This window comes from Haliaeetus albicilla, chromosome 6, assembly GCF_947461875.1.
Source record: "Haliaeetus albicilla chromosome 6, bHalAlb1.1, whole genome shotgun sequence".
In the NCBI taxonomy this organism is placed as follows: Eukaryota; Metazoa; Chordata; class Aves; order Accipitriformes; family Accipitridae; genus Haliaeetus; species Haliaeetus albicilla.
The window spans coordinates 19,679,372-19,703,145 of NC_091488.1; the positions used below are offsets into that span (position 1 = coordinate 19,679,372).

The window sequence follows — 23,774 nt, forward strand, 5'->3', positions numbered from 1 at the left end:
AGCAAGGAATTTAATGTGAAATACACATCTTGGTGATTAGCAAAGTTGTATACATCTATTTGCTGAACTCTGCTTTCTCCCAGTATATTGGGTGTTGATTATTTTTAAAACTGACTTTTTAATTGTAAGCCTCAAGGACCACTTCATCAGCTCCCTGAGACGACCCTCTATGGAACAGTAAACTTGTAGTCATCTCATTTTGATTAATTAGCCTCTTATTACATCCACGCAGCCATTGGGACACCTTGGTTCATTCACTGTAGTTTTTTGGAGGTTACGGACAAATGTGCTTCAGGGAGCTGATAATTTATGCCAGCTGAGTCATGTGCTTTCACAATCCAGTGTCTGTTCAGTATATCAACTTCTTGAAAGTAGTCTGTAATTTTTCCTTTAAAAAAAAATCTTTGAGGGGTTTTGGGGTTATTCAATTGCAATGCCAGAATTGTACAGAATTACAGTGATTTTAGTCTAATAAATCATGTTACTTATCAGCTGAGTTTCTTCTTATTCATCAGTTACTGAAGCTGAGACCATTGTTTATTTCATTAGCATGTACATTTTTGTTTTGCTGCTGAAGACAGCACAATCTCTTTGGTCAATTATGTCCTTGGTAAAGAGCCTTTTTTCCCCACTTCAATCTGACCAGATATTCAGGTGATCCATGGATCATCTTGTTCCCTGGCTGATGAGCTCCACTTGCTCATCAGCCTTCTGGGCTAACCTGAATTTTTCTGACTGATGAAATGAGGTTGCAATAAAGAGACTGCATCAACAAAAATAACTAAGTGGACTGTAGTTGCTGTAATTCAGTAGCAATACTCCTGAATTGTTTGAAACAATGTGTTGGTGTCAGATTTGTTTTGTGTGGAAAACCTAATTCAAAACACTTCTAACCCTCTCCCTACTGCTACTCAGATGCAAAATGTGATTGTCCCTCCCTGACCCTGCACTCCCTTTTCAGGAGCTGGATCCACCAACTCCTAACTTCATGTAGCACCACACATGTCTTTGATAGGTCCTGCAAGTTTTACACTAGGTATGTGGAAGTTAGCATATTACTAAAATTTTCATAATCTAATACATCTCTGAGATCAAAGACAGGAGCTACTTTCAAATGGAAAGTTTGAAGAAGATGATAATGAAAGCACCATTTAGAAACTGTTCCATTCTCTGCAAACAGACCATGCTACTCATTCACGAAAGCTGCCCTGTGCCTAGCTAAAGGTTTAACAGGATGAGATACTGGAAGCAAAATTAACTCTGTTTTGTTTTGTTTGCTTTCAGTGGGCGAGTTTGTGAGTGATGCCCTTCTGGTACCAGACAAGTGCAAGTTCCTTCACCAGGAAAGGATGGATGTGTGTGAAACTCACCTGCACTGGCATACTGTTGCTAAAGAGGTATATTCATCTGTCTTAAAATTTCCTGCCTTCCTTCTTTAGAACCGTATCACTCTTCTGAGGGTGAGTTTAAATATAGCAGTGACATGGAAAACAAAAAGCAGTACTTATGAACGTTTGAGTTAATGGCTTTTTGTTCTGCTTTGTAAGGTACGAAATGGAAGCCACTCTGCTGAGGACTTCAGAGTCCACTACTGGATACTTAATGTTGACCTTTGAACATTGACCCTGTTTCATAGCACTGTTTTTGTTTTTTTTTTTCTCACATCCACTCACAGACCCACCATGTTTTCTGCCTCCTCCTGCTTCCTGTGTTAGTGCTGCTCTGGAACTAAACATTGATCACTAATGCCTAGGCTTTGCCTTTATCATCGTCCTCAGTATGGATATTGGCATGCTAGCCGCTTCACAGAGATCAAACAGGCCTCAAAGAATGCAGTGTGTGAACTTCAGCATAAAAGGGTAGGAGAGCTGATAAGACATAGGACTAGCCAAAGACATTTTGCAGTCAAATACAGAGTTTTTACAATTTACCAGTGCTTTACTGAAAACAGAAATAAACCTAATGTTGTAATTGCTAATGCATTTTAGATGTTTATGTCCTTATGTAGAGAGGTTGTAGGGATAAAAACTGAGATGAGCTTCAAGAAGATTTCTGGCTGATATTTTGTTTGGAACCTCATAGTTTGTATGTTATCCCACCTTCTGGAGATCAAAATTGAAATGTGCTCAGCAGCTTTTCAAATTTTCAGTTCGTGCTTGAATCATACTGTTGCCCATCAAATGAAGTGTTTAAGGCACCAATCTTCATGGAGGCAAATTCTAGTCCATTTTAAGCATTTGCAAACTTGGAGTGGCGTAGCCTAGAACAACATCATCACTGTGCACCATTGAACTATTTTCCTTTTTTCACCTGTCCTACATCACTATATCTTTAAGGTATAACTATGCACAGCTGACTGTTTTCCAAACAAGGCTAGAAGGTACTGTACTGGTAGAGGTGTCAGACCAGATGCAGCATGTTTCCAGTATAACAGGTATTTTAAATGTTAATCTATCTTGCAATGAACTCTTTAATAGCATTAATACTTCAGGATCAGGATTAATAGATGAAATTATTGTTCTGCCTTAAAGTTTCCTGTTTATGAGGCAGAGCCTGTGAGGATTTTAGGCAAGAGGATATGGAGTCATCACGTATATGGGAGGAGGCAAGTCTTTCTGTACTGGGAAAGTCTAAAGGGCAGGGGAAGGGAGAGCTTGTTGCTTACAGTGGTCATGTGGACACAGGTAGGGAGCTATCTACAGTGCAGGCAGTGAATGCACGTGTGACCACTCTAAATCATCTTTCAAAAATCAGGGAACATGCAATTCACCAGCTTCAACCTCCTAAGGCAGCATGCATCCCCTTATATTTTCTTGAGGTCCGTAACATTTTTTTCCAGCTTTCTTCATGACAATATTGTTGCTGTTTTCTTTCTATTTTCTGTAGTCCTGTAGTGAGAAGAGTATGAACCTGCATGCCTATGGCATGTTGCTGCCCTGTGGAATCGACAAGTTTTGTGGTGTGGAGTTTGTTTGTTGCCCGTTAGCGGAGGAAAGCGACAATCTTGATTCGGCTGATGCTGAAGATGATGATTCAGATGTCTGGTGGGGAGGTGCAGATGCAGACTATGCAGATGGAAGGTAAGAGTGACTTTCTACCCTTTAACTTGTTGTTATCATATTACTAAAGATACCCAAACTCTGTATAAAAAACCTTAGTGTGGAAGAGTCACTGCTCCTTATAAATGAACTTGCAGCTATAATGGTTGAAAACATCAGTGTTCTACTCATTTATTTTTAACTTGCTACAGAAAAGCTTATTGTTAATATAGTTATTGTGCTTTTGATGCCTTCATCTTTTCTTCACTGAGAAGTATTGCCATATTTATTACAAAAATGCTTAAATACATACTTTTTGACAGCTAAATGATAAATACTGTGCTCTTAAGATGCTTCATGTGCAGTCTGGGGTACTGTAGCAGATACTCAGCTAACATAACTGTTGGAGGTTTTGAAAAGTCTTCATTTGTAGTAGGCATTAGCTGTGTACCATTATTACTGTAAGAATATTTTTCTGCTGACAATTACTTTCTAAATGTGATCTAAAAGAAAATCTGTTTTAATATCTAGCCTTTGATAGGTTCATTACTACGCTGCTGTTAAGTTGGAGTATGGAGGATTCCTTTGAAAGACAGCAGTGGATGGGAAAATACCATGCTTGTCTTTACCCTTTAACATCCACTGTGCATGTAGGCTAGTTTTGAGCCAAATATGGGTTATGACTGTGTTGTAACTGAGTAGTCCGGTGCTGTCAAAGCCTTTTCATATCACTCTCCTGAGCATGTTAGACAGCAGAGTGAGAACAGAGTACAATGTTATGTCCTTGCGACTGAATTCAAACAGCTCTCTAAGATAGCTTTCTTCATAACTAAGATCTACATTCAAATTCTGTTTCTGCTCCCTAGATTTCTATCACTTCATACTGTGCTAATACAGTGTTTCTATTTCTTAGGTGATGATACTGCATCTTTTATGAATAATATACAAAATCCAAAACTCAGGGCAGGTTACACGTGGTTTCAAGCAGAACCCTGAAAATAAATGGTGACTGAATGAAGTGAATAATGAGGAAAGTTAATAGTTCTGAATTGTGTTAAGTTTGGGGTTTTTAATAATCCAGATGGAAACAAGTTCAGGAACAGAGTAGAGATGAAGGACAGAGATTGAATTGCCGTAATTTGGTGCAAAGAGATGGCATTAAGACAATGAAAAATTAGAAATCATGTCATGGTGAGCATCTAAGTCTTTCCTGACAAAGCTTTAGTCAATGTTGCAAGGAAGAGTTCGTTGTGAGTAATGGAATAAGTTTATTTAAAATAAATATTTCCCCATTGTAATTTCCAGTTTTCTCTCATAAATGGGACTGAATGGTCAGGGCTGTTTGATGCGAGAAACTTGCATCAAGCAACATTTCATCTTCCACCTTGACACCTTCAGGCTTTTTTCTGACTTGTACTTCCAACTGCTGTCAAAGCGTCACAATTTATAACCCTTTCAGTGGGATTTGTAAACCAGCCTTTGGACTGTTGCTGTGTCACTTCTGTATGTTTCATTTAGATTTTGATTGGAATATGTTCTCTTAGAATAAGAAATGAGTGCAGACCTTGTTGTAATTGAGACAAATTTGCTTTTTTTATCATACATATATATACACACACGATAGATACCTAGATCTATCTTATATACCTATTACCTGTCTTATCGATATATATTTATTACATATCCCTATATATAAAATACATAGATATAAAACTTTTCCTTCATATATCTAATCAAAGATTCCTAAATATTTTAAATAAAAGAGCTCACAGGGGTGTATATAGAGTAGTTTTGTTTGTAAGATATCCCTTTTATTTCTGTCTTTTTCATGTTTGTCACTGAACATTTAATTTACTATTCTAGTCCGTTTTGTTCCTCATAAAGCAGTTTAATATCTGAAGAGATAAGTTCAAGAATAACTTCATAAATTTTGTATCCTTTAAGAATAGGAGTTGTAATTGCATTTCAATCCATTTCTGAAGTTCCAAGCAAATACTGATTTCCGCCTCCCCCCCCCAATAGAAGTGCATGCAAAAGGAAATTGAAAGGCTCTTTTTATGGCACTTGTACTTCAACTGCAGATGAAGAGCCAAGCGATTTGTTGTTCTTTTACACTGACTCACTCATATTTCTTGCTGCCTCTTCAGCTTCCCAGCTGTATTTAAACTGTGTGCACTGGAACCAGAAATACTCTTAAAATTTAGTCATAGAAAAAAAAAAATTACTTATTTCTCATGCAGCAATAGGTGGTAGTTCAAATTTTGTGTGTGTGTGTATTCATACATATATGAGCATATGTTTGTGTGTATATAAATATATATATATATGTGTGCCTTAGTCCTAAGCTGATTGTGAGGGAGGAAGGAGGAGGAAGGAAATGAAAAGTAGGGGGACACTTTCCTAATGCTAAACTCCCCATATTCTCTGCTATTAAAGCACCTCTGTTTGAAGTGCTTACTTAAGTCTACTTTGTTTCACCTTACATGGGTGATCTCACACTGACAATGTTTGCTTGGCCTTGAAGCTTTCCAGAGAGTTTAAAATCCTTTGGTGTGTAAGTACATCCTTGGCGTGACACTGCGTGAAGGGAAGAGAAGGGGCTGGTAGCTCGTGCACCGAGTAATGCCGACCCCGCTGCTCAGCAGCTGTGACACAAAGCTGTCTGTCGGAGGAGGTCTGTGCTCTTCATGGAGCCCCTCTCTGGGCAGGGAAGGGGTATGCTATTAGCACATCAGTTGGGCAAAGTATCAATTGAAGTATTTTCCTCACTCAGGAATTGTGATAGCTTTTACTTGGGTCAGATCAACTGAGCACAAGTTGTTGGTGTCCTCAGTTGACAGCTTTTAATGCACACAGGGTGCACTCCAAATCATGAGAGACATGCTGTATGTTTCAAGGGGGGGGCACTCAGGCATTCTGGGGAATTCTTGTGTTTGCTTTGCCAGTCATTTCTGTGGCCGCTGCTACAAGTACTTTGTTCATGCAAAGATATGAAAATCAGAAGACAGGAGCTGGTCCTTTGGGAGAAGGATTTCGTGCCATTACTCTGCCATGGGTTTGTGGCAGGAATTCCACAGCATTCTTTTTGCAGCGGTTACTGGGTCAATTTTTTACCCATTTCTACCCAGAAGTCATGATTTCTGGCTAAAATTAGTTGCCAATACCACAAGTGCTGCAGTAATTGCTCTTCTGTTTTTTTGTTTCATTAAGATCTGTGTTTGGTTCTGTTGTATAGTTAAGGCCTTTTAGATGCTTTTGCCATGCATATCTCAGTATCTTCAGTATTTAGAATTGCCAAGTGGTTCAGCTAGAACATAACCCATTCCTCACACCGAAGCAGAAACCAGTCTGCTGTAAACGACCCCAGCTGCAGCATTTCATGTTCCGCGTTTCTCACGTCTGGCTGTGGAGCCTTCTGCTTCGTAGCTGTCGGTTTGTGTTGCCCTGCCTGCGCCCGATACCCCTCCTGGGGAGGGAAACCTCCAGGCTGGCTGCTTCACACTCCCATCTCTGTAAAATGACACTGGAAAATGTTGGGCACAAACCCCAATAAGTGGGTGGTGGCATGGTGACTGCCATGTGACTTGGCACGTGAGTCTTCAGAAGGGCTGTGGCTGCTTTAAGATGCCCAAGTCAAAGTGAAGGCGACATGTTCGAGGTAGAGGTCCCAACCTGAAAAGCAAATGATATCCTCATTTCTCAAAACATCTGTCATGACAAAGCAGAATCCAACAAATGTAGGTGATGTATTTTGAAGTAACTTTGTCTCAAACTATTCAGGTCTTAATTTTAAAATATTTGCATTTATGATTCTGAATATTTAGAGGAAGCCACATTCCAGCCATTCATTTTGTAAACGCCCTTTTTCAGACTGTCTTTTGTTTTTACCCCCAACAGTTGTCTCTGGAGCACTGCATTTTCTTTTTTGTTTTGTCGTGGGTGTTTTCTTCTGCACAGGAGGAAGCAAAGCTTAGCAGCACATTGTATCCCTGCCATCAGAGGGCACATGGAGGCAGCTTGGGCTGTGGTGCCATCACGGATGGATGGTCTTCTTACCCAGTGTCTGACAGCCACCTGGGTCTAGGCATAAAAGCATGTGGCTTGCCTCATGGTGTGGCTTGTTGGCAGTACTTGGGGAAAGGCAGCAGGGTGTATTTTGGTGACGAGTGTGATATACCCCCTTTTTGTTCGTGAGGCCAAGAGGCAGGATCTGCCCATGCTCTTGAAATTGCATGATGTCATGCTCGTCCTGAAATAGCATATAACTCTGACTAAGAGGTCATGAGCATTTTTCAGCAGTGGCATTCCTTGCTGTTAAAATTTACCTTGAAGGCTGCCTGAGGGACAGCCAGATGCAGGTGCTGGCTTTCAGTATAGCTGCAGAGCTCTCCCTGCATAGCTACAACTCAGTCAAGTGACCTGCAACCTCTGGCTGCACTTGAGACTCGGCACAGCCTCGTGGCCCTCCTGCCTGGACCTGGGCATTTGCTCGAAGCTTTGGTGTCCTTGATGTCCAAGGTTGAACATCTTTAGGAGTGATGGCCAAGCTGGAAACTTCCAGATTTTCTCTGTCTACATCTGTCTCATACTTGCCTCTCCTCATCTTCCTGTCACTGTGCGTGAGACCTCCCAGGCTTTCCTTGCCACCAGGGAAACACGCTGCTGTCATTTTCCTTCTTTCACAGCAGGAAAACTGAGGCACAATAAGTCTCATTGTTGAAGGTTATATAGAAAGCTTTTCTTTAAGTCCCCTGGATCAGGAGCAGAAGGTAGTGCCTTAACTTCAGCCAAGTCTCATTTTTCTAGACAATCTGAATATATTTTCAAGGTCCAAAATAGGAGATTTAATTTCTCATTGTTTTTTCCTCAGCAGGTTAGGCCAAATTAATTTTGTCTGTTTGGTGGATAAAATGTATGTTCAAGCTGATGTAATGATTGGGTAGTGTTGTAAATGTCGCATTGTAGGGAGTGGTGTATTTTATATGGGTTTGGTTTACGGTTTCTCATAAACTTCTGCCAAGCAAAGTTTTGTGGTTTGTTTATACTCGCCATTAAGATAGTTAATACGGTAGGTTTTTTACTACAATAGATAACCCAAAAGGGCGCAGTCCACTTTGTGCTGATAATTAGGCATCTGTGAAGTAAAACTAAAATAAATTTGTGCTATATAGCATGGTAATCATGTTGTTCTCTGGTTTTGCAACCCTGTACCACACTGAGCTTAAGGATGAGTGCTCATCTCCCAGATGCTGCAAAAAAATAGTTGAAGTACTGTATCCTTTTTGACTCCATAAAGAGCTTTTTTTTTTGTCAATGGTATGTGGAAAACCTGACTTTTTTCTTAATTGCCTCCTCCAACTCCAGTCCAAGAAATCCTGAAAGGCTCTTAAAACTTGTCAATTTTTTCTAATGGTGAAAGCAGCATTGTATATGTGCCTGTTATGCTGAATTGTTTCCAGGTGAGCCCCTATGTTTTGAATTATCAGTCTTTTTCTAGCGTTTGGGGAAGAGGAGTCAGGCCTGACAGAATTGCTTTGCTGAGTAATGTGTTAGAGATCCTCACTTGACATGGAGGAAGCATACATTTAATTTCTTTCACTTTCCAGCTCTTTTTATGTCTTTATCTATGACTTAAGTGGTACAAAGATGTCAACACATGTTTTACTTAGTGTCTTCCCTTCAGAAATATCTGCGAGTTAACCTCAACATCAAATTAGTTACAATTGGAATTCCCCAGAGTGCTGTCATTAAATCAGGCTGTCACAAGGTGTGTTTAAATTGGCCATGGTCGTATAGTGCCCTGACCTGATAGAACAACACACTGGGTCCTTGTGGTATGTCACGCTACTGCCTTGACACAAAGTAGGCAGACAGGCAATTGGGATGTCTGCCTGTGGCATGTGTTTATGAAAAACGCCAAAGTCTAAATAGTGACACATAAGCAAGTAAATTTAGTAGTATACAAGAGTCAGGATAAGAATTTTAAGAGTCAAATTTAATGGGGCTTAGTCATTTCTATACTTGGAAAATTTTCCTTTTGCAAGCGTGGCTTTGACTAGCTGCTGCTTAATTCCCTTTGTCTGGGTCTCTGCGTGCCAGAGCAGTGGGAGATTTAATGCAGGCAAGAGTTGGGAAGCTGTTGATGTTTTAATTGTGAATGCAGGTGAAAGCAGATAAATACTACAAACGCCGTGGCTGTTCTTTAGTGTTCTCTATGCTCATGGTGTTCATTGACACAGACTGTCCAAAACACAAAATCTTCTTGCCCCTTTCTCCCCTTTACATCTCCGTGTGTTCATCTCACCCTTCTTTTTCCCCTGCTCATCTCTTTATCCGCCACCAGAAAATGCTTTTGGAAATTGTCGTGGTTTAATCCCAGCCGGCAACTAAGCACCACACAGCTGCTCGCTCACCTCCCTCACAGTGGGATGGGGGAGAGAATCAAAAGGATAGAAGTGAGAAAACTCGTGGGCTGAGACAAAGACAGTTCAACAGGTAAAGCAAAAGCCACGCACGCAAGCAAAGCAAAACAAGGAATTCATTCGCCACTTCCCATGGGCAGGCAGGTGTTCAGCCATCTCCAGGAAAGCACGGCTCCATCACACGTAACAGTTACTTGGGAAGACAAATGCCATCACTCCAGTGTACCCCCACTTCTTCCTTCTTCCCCCAGCTCTATATGCTGAGCATGACGTCATATGGTCTGAGATATCCCTTTGGTCAGTTGGGGTGAGCCGTCCCAGCTGTGTCCCCTCCCAGCTCCTTGTGCACCCCCAGCCCCCTCGCTGGTGGGGTGGGGTGAGAAGCAGAAAAGGCCTTGGCTCTGTGTAAGCGCTGCTCAGCAATAGCTAAAATATCCCTGAATTATCAACTCTCTTTCCAGCACAAATCCCAAACGTAGCCCCATACTAGCTACTGTGAAGAAAATTAACTCTATCCCAGCCAAAACCAGCACAGAAATACAGCATGAAAGAATAGCCAGGCATATTTCTGGCCATTGCATATTAATTGACCACGGAGATTAAGAAAAAGCAACCAAAATGCTCTAATCTTCCTTATCTATTGCTCTGATGGGTAGTTTAGTCTCTCTGGCATTTGAACTACAGCTGGAAGAAACAAACACAGCTTGAACATGGAGAAAAAACTTGGCAAGACTAGGAGGATTAAGGTGGTGGTGTTGATGTGTATTGCCTCCTCCCATTTCAAAGATAGGTTTCTGTGTTGCATCCCCAGAAAGCCTTAATGGACAGGCTTTCAACAGTACGTTTCTGTTGGTGTCAGCAGCTGGGTGTCCTTCGTTTAAGTATACGTGCAGGGAGGCTGGCTTCTGACTGCTGGAGTAAACCCGTGCTGTGGCCGTGTGGACCCTGGGGTGTCAGTGTCCCCATGCAGTGGGGAAGTGCTGCACGGCTGAGGAAGAGTCAGGCCCCGAATGCTGTCTGGATATGGAGCGTTGTTGGTGAAGGAATCATGGAGGGGCCAGATCTTTCTGAGGTTCTTACTACTTAAATACTTCAACTTCTACCTGTTTTCTCACACTCGTATCTAGTCTGTAGTGTCATTGTGTTTCTTGACCATTCTTCCCTCCCTTTTCTCCTTCTCTTCCATTATTCTTACTGTTAATGTTGTCTTGTGGCACTGAGTCAAAACTCTTAGGCTTATTTGGAAGTCCAGCTCTGAGCCCAAAAGATTTGTCTGAAGAACATAGAAATGGGATATCTGGAGTCCTTTTGACATTTTTGCTCTTCTAAAGCTAAAAAAGTGTTATTGATCAGGAAAAAGGAGGGTGCCGAGGCTAAATTCTTCATTGGAAATACGCTCACTGGAGGAAAAAGAAAATTAACCTTTTGTCTCTGTTGAGTATTCATCTGTTTTCAAGCCATCTTGTCACTGATATTAAAATCAACAAGTTCTCATTGGTGTAAGCTTTTTCATTAAATTGGAAAGTCAATTTCTAAAATTTCAGTGAGAAGTGCTCCAGTGGGAATCTCTGAAATGATTCCTTAAAAAAAACAAACCCAAAACATAAAAAAAAAAAAAAAAAAAAAATCTACCCCCTACTCTCCAAGCACTTGAGCTAGTAAAGCTGAACCAGACGTGAAGCTGGACAAAGGGTCTGTACTGCAGGTTCTGACTTAGCAGGAAATGACTTGCATTTGGATGGATAAAAAGATTTCCCTTTTTCCATACTGTGCAGACTGAGCTTTAGGCTGTTCATACCCCTGAAAATTTAAGGAGCACTGAACCTTGTGCCAGCAGTGGTGTGCGAGTTGCAGTGGTTCAGGGTCTTCTTGGTGGGGAGCTCAGTCGTCCATGACACAGGAGTACAGAAGGGTGCAGCCAGAGGCAGTATTCTCATCAGCTGTCCTAATACAAATTGTTCCTAATTGGGAGTCAGTGCCCTAAAATGAACACTAGGAATTACAAACTTGCTTAAGCGTTTTTCTTGCTTTTTTCCCCTCCTTTGAAGTTTGCCATCAGTATGGGTTAATGCCAATTATTGAAATAGATGAATTTTGCACTACATGAATTGTTCATCACTGAATTGGTATTTTAGAGAAACTGAATTAATTTGGGGAGGGTAGCGTGGAAGGTGTTCTGATTTTTTGCAATATAACATTTCAGCTAATTGGTCGGAAGTTCATATTTTCCTGATTTTTGTAGTAGAACTGTTAGAAATGGAACTAAAGTGCTTCTCACCTGTACAGCTTATCTAAGAACTTCTGTGGTTTTATAAGTATTTTATCAATAAAACCTAATTGCTTTTCTTTATAAATTAAACTAGGCATCACCGAATTGTAGGCATCATGTTACTGCCTATGTTGAATAACTCCAGAAGTATTTTGTCCTATTCACATATTTTATATGCTGTTAGCATATTCTGTGTCTCACATTCTTTCATTAATTGGGTTTGTCTCTCATGTTGGCTGTTACTTAATATTTGGGTAGTTTATGATATATTTTTAATAACAATTTTTTTCCTTTTTAACATGGAGGTTGTTAAAATAAAATTCAGAAAGCATAGAAACACCAGAGCATTAATGACTCTAGAAAGACTGGTAAGTTGGATTTCTTCTTAGGACAAGTAAAGTTAGAATGGAATTGATGAAACAGCACATTGCTTTGAGAGGTAATTACTGCGATGCTGAGCTGGCAAATCCAATCACCATTTGAGTATAAAGCATTAACTGAAGTGATGGATGAGCCTATGGGTGGAGAGAATTAATCTAATTGAGGAAGCAATGAGTAGAAGATAGCCAAGCTTTCATGACCCCTGATGAAAGCAGTTTGGTAGCTGTGCAGGCTACCTATATGACTTAAGTGAATGTTGAGCTTGTTTCAGGAGGTTATGGCACCAAACCTGTACATTTAGTAGAAGGTTGACTTGCAGAGAAGGGTTAAATTTTTTTGACCTCGCAAAACAGAGCCATCAGCTGCCATGTTTTCCTTAAGTAATAGGCAAAAACTTTATAAGCAAAAATTTTAAGTTGTCACTTGTAATGACTTTTGATGACTGAAATGTGGGAGGGAAAGGTTCTCTATGTATATTCATGTAGTAATCAACTCAAGAAACCCTTCTGATGTGTCTGCGAGATGTTCTGAGAAGTTCTTGTGACATCATGATATATACCACCCCATTTCAAGCCCTGTACTATTTATAATGCATGAAAAAAATGGGAAGTGAGAAATTTACAGCTGGGTTTTTCAACACATATTGTCACACCAGCATGACTGTGTGCCAGTGCATGCGTAGCTGGATATCCCTTCATAAAGTTATCCAGCAGTTCCCGCTCTATTTTACCTTTCAGTGATACATGTAGCAGTAGTTTTTGTGGTCTGCACTAGAAGAGCTCAGCATTGGGGTGGTTTGTGGAAATTTAAGAATTGCACCTCTTGTGAGGCTGTGCTATTAACAGCACAGTGTAGTAAAGCATTTTCTGTAGTAAATACTTTTTTGCCTTCTAACAAAGGCGACCCACTTCGAATACATGGGTGAAACAGGAATAGCATACGGGGGAGTGGGGGGGTGGGTTCCTGGCAGAAAATGTTTCTAATCTTGAATGCAAATGTTTTGGCCTTGGTTACATGACAACAAGCCCTTTCTTCACATGGGTTCTCTATTTTGATCACTTCTGAGGAAAAAATAACACTAAAAGTGTGACCTGAGTGAAGAAGAAAAGGTTAAAACAATAAAATGTTGACCTGGAGAACTGGATCTATGCTTGCTTCTGCCATGAAAGTCTTCTGCTAGGCTTGGCATGCTGTGGCCACCATAAAAAGCTTGGTACAAAAGGTGCTGCTTTTTCTTCTAACTGCATGAGTGGAGGTAATCTGCTCTGCAGAAGTCTTGGCCTCTTGCAGCTGCTGCTGGTGGCAGCTGTATTTTAAAAGTTTAAGATGGCATATTCTCTGAAAAATGTTATTCAATGTCTTAAATTGAACATCCAGAGTTATTACATACTTCTGGTATTTTTTTGTCCACTTTCCCAATTGTAAAACAAAGTTAGTCTTCCAGTTTTACTCTGTTGTTGTTGTGTGAGGGTACCAAGATGATGAATTCCATAAACAGGGCAAGTACTTGGTTTGGTACAGAGTTCACACGGTCTGCCTCAGATAAGCTGTAGGGTAGCAGGCTGGACAAAGAGACACTGAATAGTCCATTCTGAGTACGGCAGAAGTTTTGTGGAAACAAACATGTTGTAACAAATCCAGATTTTTCTGCTGATTGTTAAGCTGGCTGAAATAGGGCTGCGCAGGTGACCTTCACTCTGCCTCTTCCATCACATTCAGTCTTAATGCATTTCTGATGTCAGGATTTTGAACTTAATATTTATTCAGTGTCATCAGGCTCACAGAGCCTAATTTTGTGTGTTTTCAGATATGTTTACTTTTCTAGTTTTTAAGTTTCTCTTTAGCAAAAATAATCAAAGTGAGAAAGAATATGGGTTAAACATAGTATTACCCCATCCTTCTCTAAAAATGACATACATCTTGCTGAATCCTCCATCTTCCAAAGAAAACTGTCAGAACAGTAACACCAGCAAAGACTTTGTTTCATAGAGAAAACTACATCAGTTTTGAAAAAGTATTCTTGCATATCAGTCAACAGGTACCTTTTGTGAATGCACAAGGTCAAATGTTACATGCTACCTCATACACCCATCTTTCTAAGCAGGTCAGCTGTGGAAAGAAACTTCTAATGGTATAAAGTATACCTTCTTGTTTAATTATGGGGAAAAAGATAAATGTATCTGTTGGAGGCAGTAGGGCAAGGAATGCGTGTTTGGTTTTTATAAATGTTCTGTTTAAAAGTTAGATTAAAATATTTGTAGTGCAACTTTTTTTGCTTTCTATCAGTTAATGAAACCAGGCACATTTTTTGTATTGTTTTTGTATAAAAGGTTAAAAAAAACACAGTAAAAGGAGCGAGACAGGCTGCTTTTGAGTTCTTAGACCTTATCAAACAACTGAATTATGTGCTTCAGACTGTGACACTTCTTGAAATAGCTTATTTCAATATTTTTTTTTCTATTAGGAAATGTGAAAATAAACATAATTGCAACCTCTTCAGTAGAGGAAAACAAAAAGGAAAATAATTAGAAGTGGCAAAATGAATGTCTGAAAAATGCTAGGCAATATCAATTGCTTGTCCTGACTTGCTGTGCAATGGAAGGTGCCCATCTGAGTTCTAAAAAGTTTGTCTCTTAATAGGTGTTTGTATGTGTCTGAATATCATGTTATTTCTTTTTGTTGTGAGATACCTGATTTACTAACCTAGTATAATCCAAGCCTAGTGAAACTAAAGAAGGCAGTTTTTAAGCAGTTTGTACTTTTGTGGTCACTTAACAGATGAACCAGAAACACTATTGCTGAGGTCCCTTGTGGGTCAGACTTTCAATTCTGTACATCACTGATTTTTCCAGACTATGATGCCAATAAGCCATTTAAAAGATCAGTTACATAGACTGGAGGTCTGGCATAACCCTTTTCTTTCCTGGTTCTGTGCCTAATCTCACAACTGCAGTGCAGTTTAATTCTCGCCCTGCTGTCCATTCCCACCCCCACCATACTTCAGGAGAATAGACCTTTTTGGTATAACTCCCTACTCCTAGACTTTCAAGGTGAATGCTGAAATCTTCATTTCACACTTGGTTTTGACTTCCTTTCCTCTCTTCTACTCCATGCAAAATTACTTTGGTAGTTCTTGTTTAAATTTACTACCTGGATACTCAGTTTCACATAGTTAGTGTACTCGACTTAGTCTTGAAGTTGGCTTGTGTACCAAAGCCAAAGTTAAATAACAGAAGGTACAATGAGGTGGGTGCTCATGTGCTAAAGTGCATTGTTGGCTTAGTTTTTAGCTTTAAGTAGTTCCTGTGTTGACTCATGTGTTTAATTAGCGGCTTAGCGGCACCATTCAGAGGAGTGTGCTGGTGGGATCAAACCCGGTTCCTGAGAAATCTCGTCCTTTTGTCAGAAGAACTTTTTCCAGCATGCAAGGTTTGGAAAAATGTTAGGTGGAAAATACCCAGGCCTCTGATGTGCAGGTTTGTTGAGGGAGAGTTTGGTTCGTTGCCTGTTAGCTTTCTGACTTGCTTGTAACCAAAAACCTGGTAATTAGGCCATCCCAAATGCACTCATCTTCCTGTTTGGATTCCGAGTGTGTGTCCTACTCTTGTAGTTTGCATTGTGGTTTTGTTTTGCATTGTCCTTTAAGGCATTAACTCTCACGGCATGTAGAGGTTCATGGTTGTATCTGTCCATTTCCACTCCCACAGTTAAGAACTTTGTGCTCTGGAGCTTTCCTGTACACAGGGATAAATAGGTATCTGTGCTCATCATTAATCATCTGCTGGAAGCAAAGCTAGACCTAGGCCGAATACTTGACAAGCCAGTCCCATCACATGTTCCCTGGAGCACATTTGGGGGAGCTGTAGAGGCTATAGAGGGGTGCGGGTTTTGTGCTTTTGGGAACCTGAAGCCCAAGAGGCTGGAAATCGGGATGATGGCACCTGCAGTAGTAAAGGTTATGGATGCATAAGTTACTATCAGCTCAGCCTGTTAGGCTGAAAGAGCACAGGCTGCAAGTTACATGCAGCAATTGCTTCTCCTATGTTAATTCCCACAACTGTCTAGAGCCAACATATATTGCCTTCCTCTCTGTTAAATTCAGATGGTGATGATGACAATAGGGCTTTACAAATCTGTGAACTTGTCGGTGCATCAAGTAATTTTTTTGAGCAGCCTTTGAAAAATCCTGTCAGCAGCACCACTAAGCTAAGGTGAAATGTCAACAATTTCTTGTAAATGAGACACTGTAGTCTGTAGTGCTAATAAAACCCTGGCTGGGACGGTATCAAGGGAATATACAGAAAAAGCTGTCAAGGTATCGTGGTTCCAGGGGAAACAAGACCAAGTCATGCCTGTTTACCAAAGAAGGTAAAATGTGATAATAATACCAGGAAGTAAGCACACTTGCTACATATATTAAATAAAACTCCAAGACTTCTGTTGCAAACAAAGACAGTGGGTAGACTTCACGTATTTTTAGTATTAGCAAAAGTATGATGTCTTGTAAGAAACATGAAAAGTATTAGCATCCACATTCAGTTGGTAGTAAACATTTGTTTGAAAACAGTGGATTTAAACTGATTACTAAGGTGAAAGGTGAAACAGCACTGTGGTGGTGCTAACTGAGAAATGTGAATGGTACCAGAGCACTTAGCATGACAGAGAGAAACAGCTCTGCAGACAGTGCAACAGGGAGGGTTTTGCCCCCATTTGAAGAGTTGATGCTTTATGCTGGATGTTGTAGTATAAGTTCATTCCCTTCTCTGTTATTCTCCATCATCCCTCTTGCATGCATGCTCTCTGAAGAAGAGCTAGGATGATAACAGTGGTTATCATATCATATGCTTAACCAAGCATATTTTTTCATGTTTTTTACAAGACGTAGTACCTTTGCTAATACTAAAAATACGTAAAGTCCACCCACTGTCTTTGTTCAGAACAGAAGCACATCAAGATGCAGCATTTGTTTATACTAAACCTGCATCTTCAAGCATGAGGCTCAAAGTCCCCTGATTGCTGACAAATACTGGGACACCTCCTCCTTCCCTGTGGTCCCCGGCCCCTGAGGAGCACTGCTAACAGACTACTTGGCATTGTTGATTTTTCTCATGCCTGTCATAACCGTGGCCTCTTGAGGAGATGTGGTCATCTTCTGCTTGCACTGTTGAGCAGTTACTGTGATTGACTCTTAGGAGTGCATGAATTAGTGGGTAGCTTTGATATCTAATGTGAAACTGTTGCTGTTGTTACTGTTAGGCTTTGCTAGGATACGTCCCTGACTGTTGTGTATTCGTGCCATTTGGTGTGTTATACTATGTGGTATAGATGAGCATGATTAAACCATCAGAATAATGCCAGTCCAGTTAGTTTCTGGTATTTGGCTTCAGGAAAGAAGCTTGTTAAGAGAATGTAAAACACTTCATCTCCCCATCCTTTTCTCTTTGGAAGACGGTACTATAGGGGAAGACGCTAACTCATCTTTGTATAAATAAAAATAAAATAAAGTAGACAGCTGGGAAAATAATTACTTTTAGAGAAAACCTGGCATACTTTAGAACCTGAGTATAGCTCCACACTTCCATACAAGAGAGTTTTTAAAACTGTTAAATACGGAAATGACCTTCTAAAGCCTAATTTCAGGTGTCTTAATTCTATAAGTATATAGCAAGGCTTTCAATTCCATTTAGGTATCTAAATCTAAGGCAAAACCACTTCTATTTTCATTTTTCCTTTTTCTTGAAACTTGCAATAAAATATAATCCTGTGAGATACTACTCTTGTGATTGAGTCCTGCAGATTATGTTGCTAGCCAGAAATATGATTTTTCTAGGAGTGATCAAAACAGTAGAAAGAATATTCTAGAATATTTTTGTGCAAGCTTTTTAGAATATTTTCAGGAGCCTGATCCCATAAACTGTTATAGTCTTCCATCACTTCTGGCTTTTTTTATGTTCTCAGATGTCTAGTTCTTCAGCAAGCAGCAAGTCATAAAGGGGATGTAGGTGGGGGCTACCTTTTAAGTGTTTACTTCTGGTGAGTTACTGGAGAGGAAACCAGGGCGCACTGTAACGGCAGGCGCAGCCAACCAGTGCACACAGAGAACTGTCGTCTTTCGTCCTGTCCCCTTCACCATCACACCCCCCAAAAAAAGGGAGGGGGTGCGAGGGAGGAAGCTTAGCTTGGCTTTGATGCTGAGAATTTCCCAGCAGATTGCTGTGGACTGACATACCTGAGTTGATTGCTTTTGTGTAGCTAAAAACAGATGGATATTGGATGCATGCATACAAATCATGTTTGAGGTGGCCTTCCATGTGACTTAATTGATTTTACTTTGTTTCATTAGGTTGTTTTTGTTGTTCTTTTTTAACTTCATAAGCTTGCCACTATCTGAGAGTGATCATTCATGTGAAAGGAAGAGGAAAAATAATTGCACTTTTTTTAAAGCATGCTGTGTTTGTAGCTTAGGTGAGAGAAAGACAGAGAGCAGCTTTCTTTAATGTTGAAAGGCATATGGTGTCTGATGCTCTTGATCAAAATCTGGATGTCTTATACTCAGTGTGCCTTGTTTAAATGTCTGTAGCTAGCCAACACTAGAAGCCCCTTAACCTGGAGATCAGAAACAGATACTGGACTTTACAAATCCACCTCACTCTTGCAGTTGAAAGGTGGTGTACGTATAGCATTTATTTCATGCTCATAAAAAGGTGAAATACTTGATAAGAAAAATAAAACCAGAAGAAATACATTGTTCAGAAAGGAGTTTCTAAAAACAACATTGGAAATTTCAGATATACTGAAATTAGATTTCCAGGAGAAAACCGAACAGTGGAGATGGTGAAATTTCTAAGCCAATTCTTAGAAATAAAGAAAAATTAAGAGAAGAACTCAGTGGTTTTGTGCCCCTTCTTAAGTCTTTCTCCCATGTAAATGGAAACGGGTCATCCCTTACGCAGACTCTTCTGCAAGATAGCTTTTACCACATCCATTTGTATAACCTACCTGGGCTTCCCCCAGTGGAAAGCTTCACTATTACTTTAAGTCCCTTGTGTTTCTGGAGGCCAAATATTTTGGGGAGAAGGGAACAAGGGATTCACTCTAGTTTGTATAAAGACTTAACTTTCTTCTAGTAGAGTCAGGCTTGTGGCATACAAAGATTTTATCAATATTTCTTAATACCCTATTAAGAAAAATCATACTGTCCTCCTTTTTGCTCTGAGTTCACTTGCACAGTTGTAGTAGGCAGCATATTATGAAATGAAATATTACAGGCTTGGTCTCAAAAATGAGGTGAAGGAGAGAAGTTGTTAATTTCACCTAAAAGGCTGTTCAAGCATATGTGATGCTATGAAAAAGATGCAAAACCACTTGTGTATGAAGGTGACAAAAAGTCACTGCATGCTTGAATATTTAAAGATCATTTATTCATTAGTAGCAGATTTCAAGTAGAAGATCAGATTCAACAAACCCAAAACCTTGCCACAGCTGGGCACTGAGTTAGAAGGCATTTCAAAAGCAACAGTGGCAGTAGCCAAGCATACATTTTTTGGCCTGTTTCCTATATCATTCAGAACAAAGAGTAACCCCAGAAAATTCTTGACACACTAAGCCACCAAATGCATTTGATAGTCAACTTCACTATTTCCTCCTATCGTCCAAGACTGATTAAAGTCCTGAGGATTTTAGGCAGCTATATGAATTTAAAGTACTATGATGGATAACAATATTTAGCCCAATAGTTTGATATTTCTTTGTGAGAGTAGGGGTGCATGTGTTGCCATTCTAACACACGTCAGTACCATGAGTCTTTTATGGAGGCCTTACACATCAGTTGTACAGCAGTGTTGGTAGTGCAGAACATCTCAGCTGAGCTTGCTGTGCTGGAGATAAAACCTCAAAGACAAAAACTATCAACAGTCAGCTAAGCGTGAATTGCAGCATCATGTGTCAACTGTCTCTGTCCTGTCCTTTGTGAAAACAGACAGCTCTGCAAGCAATTCCATTCACACAACGCTTTTAACAACAGAACAAAAAACTCAGCAGTCAGTGTAGACAATTCCCCGTCAGTTCAACGCTTGGTAGTCCTCTGCAAAAGGCATGCAAGGTAGTCCACAGCTGGCCTCTGGATGAGGTGTCTCCTGGGTGAGCAAGTCCTGAGGAACTCTCTTGCTTCTGCATACCTACCAGCTGAGTGCATTTTGCGCTAATTTGAGCTTCTTTCAAAATAAAAATTGATTTGTTGACAGTAGCGTGGAGCAAGCATGTTTGGAGTGTTATTCAGCTGTCAAAATATTGTATTGCTGATGGGTATTCTTTTGCCATCCCTGTGCAAAAGGAGGAGCTCCAGTCTGGCATCTTGCTAGTTTTCTCACTGCATTGCTAATGTTGACTTTTGGGGGGTTTTTAGCATTTCTGATTTTTTACTCGTTGGGACGTTCTGGAGTCTCTGATTCTTTCTTTTTTATTTAAAGGGGAGGGAGGAAGATAGAGAAACAGGTATCTTCTTGTCTTTACAGAGTTTCTGAACTTGTTCTCTCTTGTTATCTTGAAATCATTTTGTTGCTGACACATCATTATCATTTTCTTCATTTAGCGATGATAAAATAGTAGAAGAACAACCAGAGGAAGATGAGGAGCTAACCGTTGTGGAAGATGAAGATGCTGATGATGATGATGATGACGGTGATGAAATTGAAGAAGAGACAGAGGAAGAGTATGAGGAAGCAACTGAAAGAACTACCAGTATTGCAACCACTACCACCACAACTACAGAGTCTGTGGAAGAGGTTGTCAGAGGTAAATTCATGGGCATTTATCTTGGGACTGGAAAACCGATCCTGCTGCTTTGCATGTTTGCCCTTTACAACAAAAAATGTTCCAAACAGCAAAATACCCTAAGTTGCAGCATTGTCGTGCTTTGGCTTCTGTAATTTTCACATTGAATCCCCACCCCTTTCCCATTACAAATATTCTTGGGAGGTGTCTGTCTATGAAGTGTGGTTGTTGTGTATGATGCAGATGGAAGCAGAAGGGTTGGTTTTATTTTAAAGTAGCACTAAATAAAATTTGATGCAATATGTAGCAAATACCACAGCAAAAGTATGTGTGTGGGTTATCCTGTGCATGTGTTGTAGAAGGATAGGGAGTGTCAATTCAAAGCAGAAGGTAGCACTAGCTGGTTTTGTCTCTTATATTAACAGCAGTGATTAGTAATTTTGTGTGATTTCTGTTAGAAACCTCTTTCCAATATTTCTCCATGAACTACTAATTCAGTAAAATTAAGTGAGTTTAGAAAAAACTATGCAGAAAAGTGAACCTAACTAATGAGTTGTATTGGGGGGGAGGAGGAAATAGGAGTGCATTTCCCAAAAAGGAAAACATGGAGTGAGAAAGAACACTTCATTTCTAAAATCTGTTTTTCGTGTTATTTTGTAGTTATTAACATAAAAACAGCAGCGATTGGGGCAGTCGAGAAATGAGGCAGAAAATGTCTGGCCTGGCTCCTTTCCTCTCCCCTTGCTTTCCCACCCCCGCCTCTGGGGATGCTTGGGACTGAAGTGCCAGCAGAGCCCCCCATTTTGCATGTGGCAGCATCCTTTTCTCTTGAACTGTGGTGCCAATGTTTGGCAGAGCAGGTGTGGAGCAGAGGGCTGCCGGCTACAATTCATCACACGTGCCAAGGACAGAAGGGTGCCCAGGGTATGCTTTGGAAAAAGCAGAGTTACTTCATTTACGTTTTTCTGTTCAGTCTGCATGCACATAAGCTCGCTAATCAAAAGCGCTAATGCTTCACTAAAATCACTTGCAAATGTTTCTTTCTAAGGCTGGCAATGCAGTCTTGTGCGTTTCTGTCGTATATAACTGTGTTGAGTGTTTTGCTCAGTTATTGGAAAGCCATTTCAGTGAGGAAGGGGTGGGAGGAGATTATGTTTAAATCTTTAAACCAATTAAATATATTTCCATATGTGAGCTTTCACCACCTGGGGATAGAATGTCCCGTTCTCGCCGGTAAATGAATATTGAGAGAGAGAGGAAAAAAAAAAAAAGCAGTACACTTGACTTTAATGGGATTTTGGATGAGTGGAAATGAGGACAAATTAGGTAGAACGTGTTTCTTTACTGAGGTTGACATTTCAAAGAGGTTAAGATATTTAGCCTTCAGGAAAGTAGTGTGTAATAATATGAATGTAAAATACAAGAGAGATGAGGCAAACTATTGAAGCCACCTTTTAAAAATCCTTTAGAAATGTATACACGTGCTAGCTGATAACGAAATGCTATTGTCCTCTTTTTCCCAAGTCTAAAATTTCCCACCTTGGGTGACTGTCAGTAAAATACGTGTTGCTGCAAGTGAGGTGAGGGCAATCTGTTACCAATGCAAGTCTTCAGCACAGTTCTGCCACAGCCCTTCGGGCTTTCTGATCTCCAGCTGTCCTGTCGAGACTGTCCCTGAGCGTGTGTAAATGGCATCTGACAGAGCTGCACTATGCAAAATGCTTGCTTATTTTTAAATGTAGAAGTGTCCAAATAACTTAGAGCCTTGGCCCTTGCTTTTACTTCCCTTGCTGCACTTGTGAGAAGGCTTCCTACAGGGCCCCTGTCCTCCTGATGCAGCCAGCAGATCCAGCATAGGAACTTCAGTGGTGAGCATCTGCTGTTGTCTTGCTGTTGCAAACATCTGCTGTTGTCGCTGTCAGTGCAAATGAAAGAAGCAGAGGTACCTCGTAGACAATGTATGTATTAAGAAGTGGTCTATCCTATGGAGACACCTTGAAAGCCTTTCCAGGTGGGGTTAAGTGTTGGAGTTTCATTCTCATGGACGTGAGCTCTGCTCAGGCTGCTTTTCCCAAGTATTACTAAGTGCAGTTCATAAAATGTATCCTAGGATGCTCTTCACAGACACTTTACAGCCAGTTTTATGTATGCTTTATGAAGCTGTGACTAATATTATGTCATTAGCATTAAAGAGCACAGTGAGTGGGTTTGTCCAATTTGAGAGGAGTTGCTTGTCGTGTGTGAAATCAACAAAGAGCAGCTCTTCAAAACCATAAATTAGGATCTAAATTTGGGCTGGTCGTGAGCCCTTTCTCCCCCAAATCAATGGAACGATTGCCGTCAGCTAGAAGTAATTGAAAAGCGTAAATGTGATGTTATACTTTAAAGATACTTGAGCTATTGTACAATCAATTTGTCAGGCAATTTTATTTCTATGCGTATTTTAATGAATCGTGATCAAAGTAGCCATAGCAGAACTACTTGCAAACTTATTTCCAGAGAATGGGAGAGGTCATTGGCACGAGGACAATCTTTTCATTCAGTTTCTGCAGCAACCATATTTTGACAAGCTATAGTGTTTATTCAAAAATGTGAATCAATTTTTCCTAGCATGGTACTTGCCAGTATTCACTTTCCTGCCTTTTGTGAAGGATCATCTCTACTCTTAGTTCATATGGAGTAGGGCGGCAAACCCAGTTTAAACTTTGATACACTCTTGCTGAAGTTCAGATGTTAAATCCAGCTGATTGCGGGTCTGATGTTGCAGGGATCTAAAGAGTGAAATTAATGTCAGGTCAATGTTTTTCACCTTTCATCACCGGGAGATGTTATCACTGAATTTGTGCTGAAGAAAGTGTGGCTTGGTTATGAAGCTCTGCAGGAGAACTTTGG

General features: G+C 40.2%; 1 protein-coding gene across 4 annotated transcripts in view; it reads left to right on the plus strand.

Moving 5' to 3' along the window:
- Positions 1–23,774, plus strand: part of APP (amyloid beta precursor protein) — a 233,384-nt gene that overhangs the window by 110,155 nt on the left and 99,455 nt on the right. For all 4 annotated transcript variants that reach the window (XM_069785304.1, XM_069785306.1, XM_069785302.1 and 1 more), the window contains exons 4-6: positions 1,285–1,397; positions 2,887–3,080; positions 20,701–20,903. In XM_069785304.1, the coding sequence (XP_069641405.1) occupies positions 1,285–1,397; positions 2,887–3,080; positions 20,701–20,903 (510 nt within the window). The remainder of the gene's footprint in view (positions 1–1,284; positions 1,398–2,886; positions 3,081–20,700; positions 20,904–23,774) is intronic.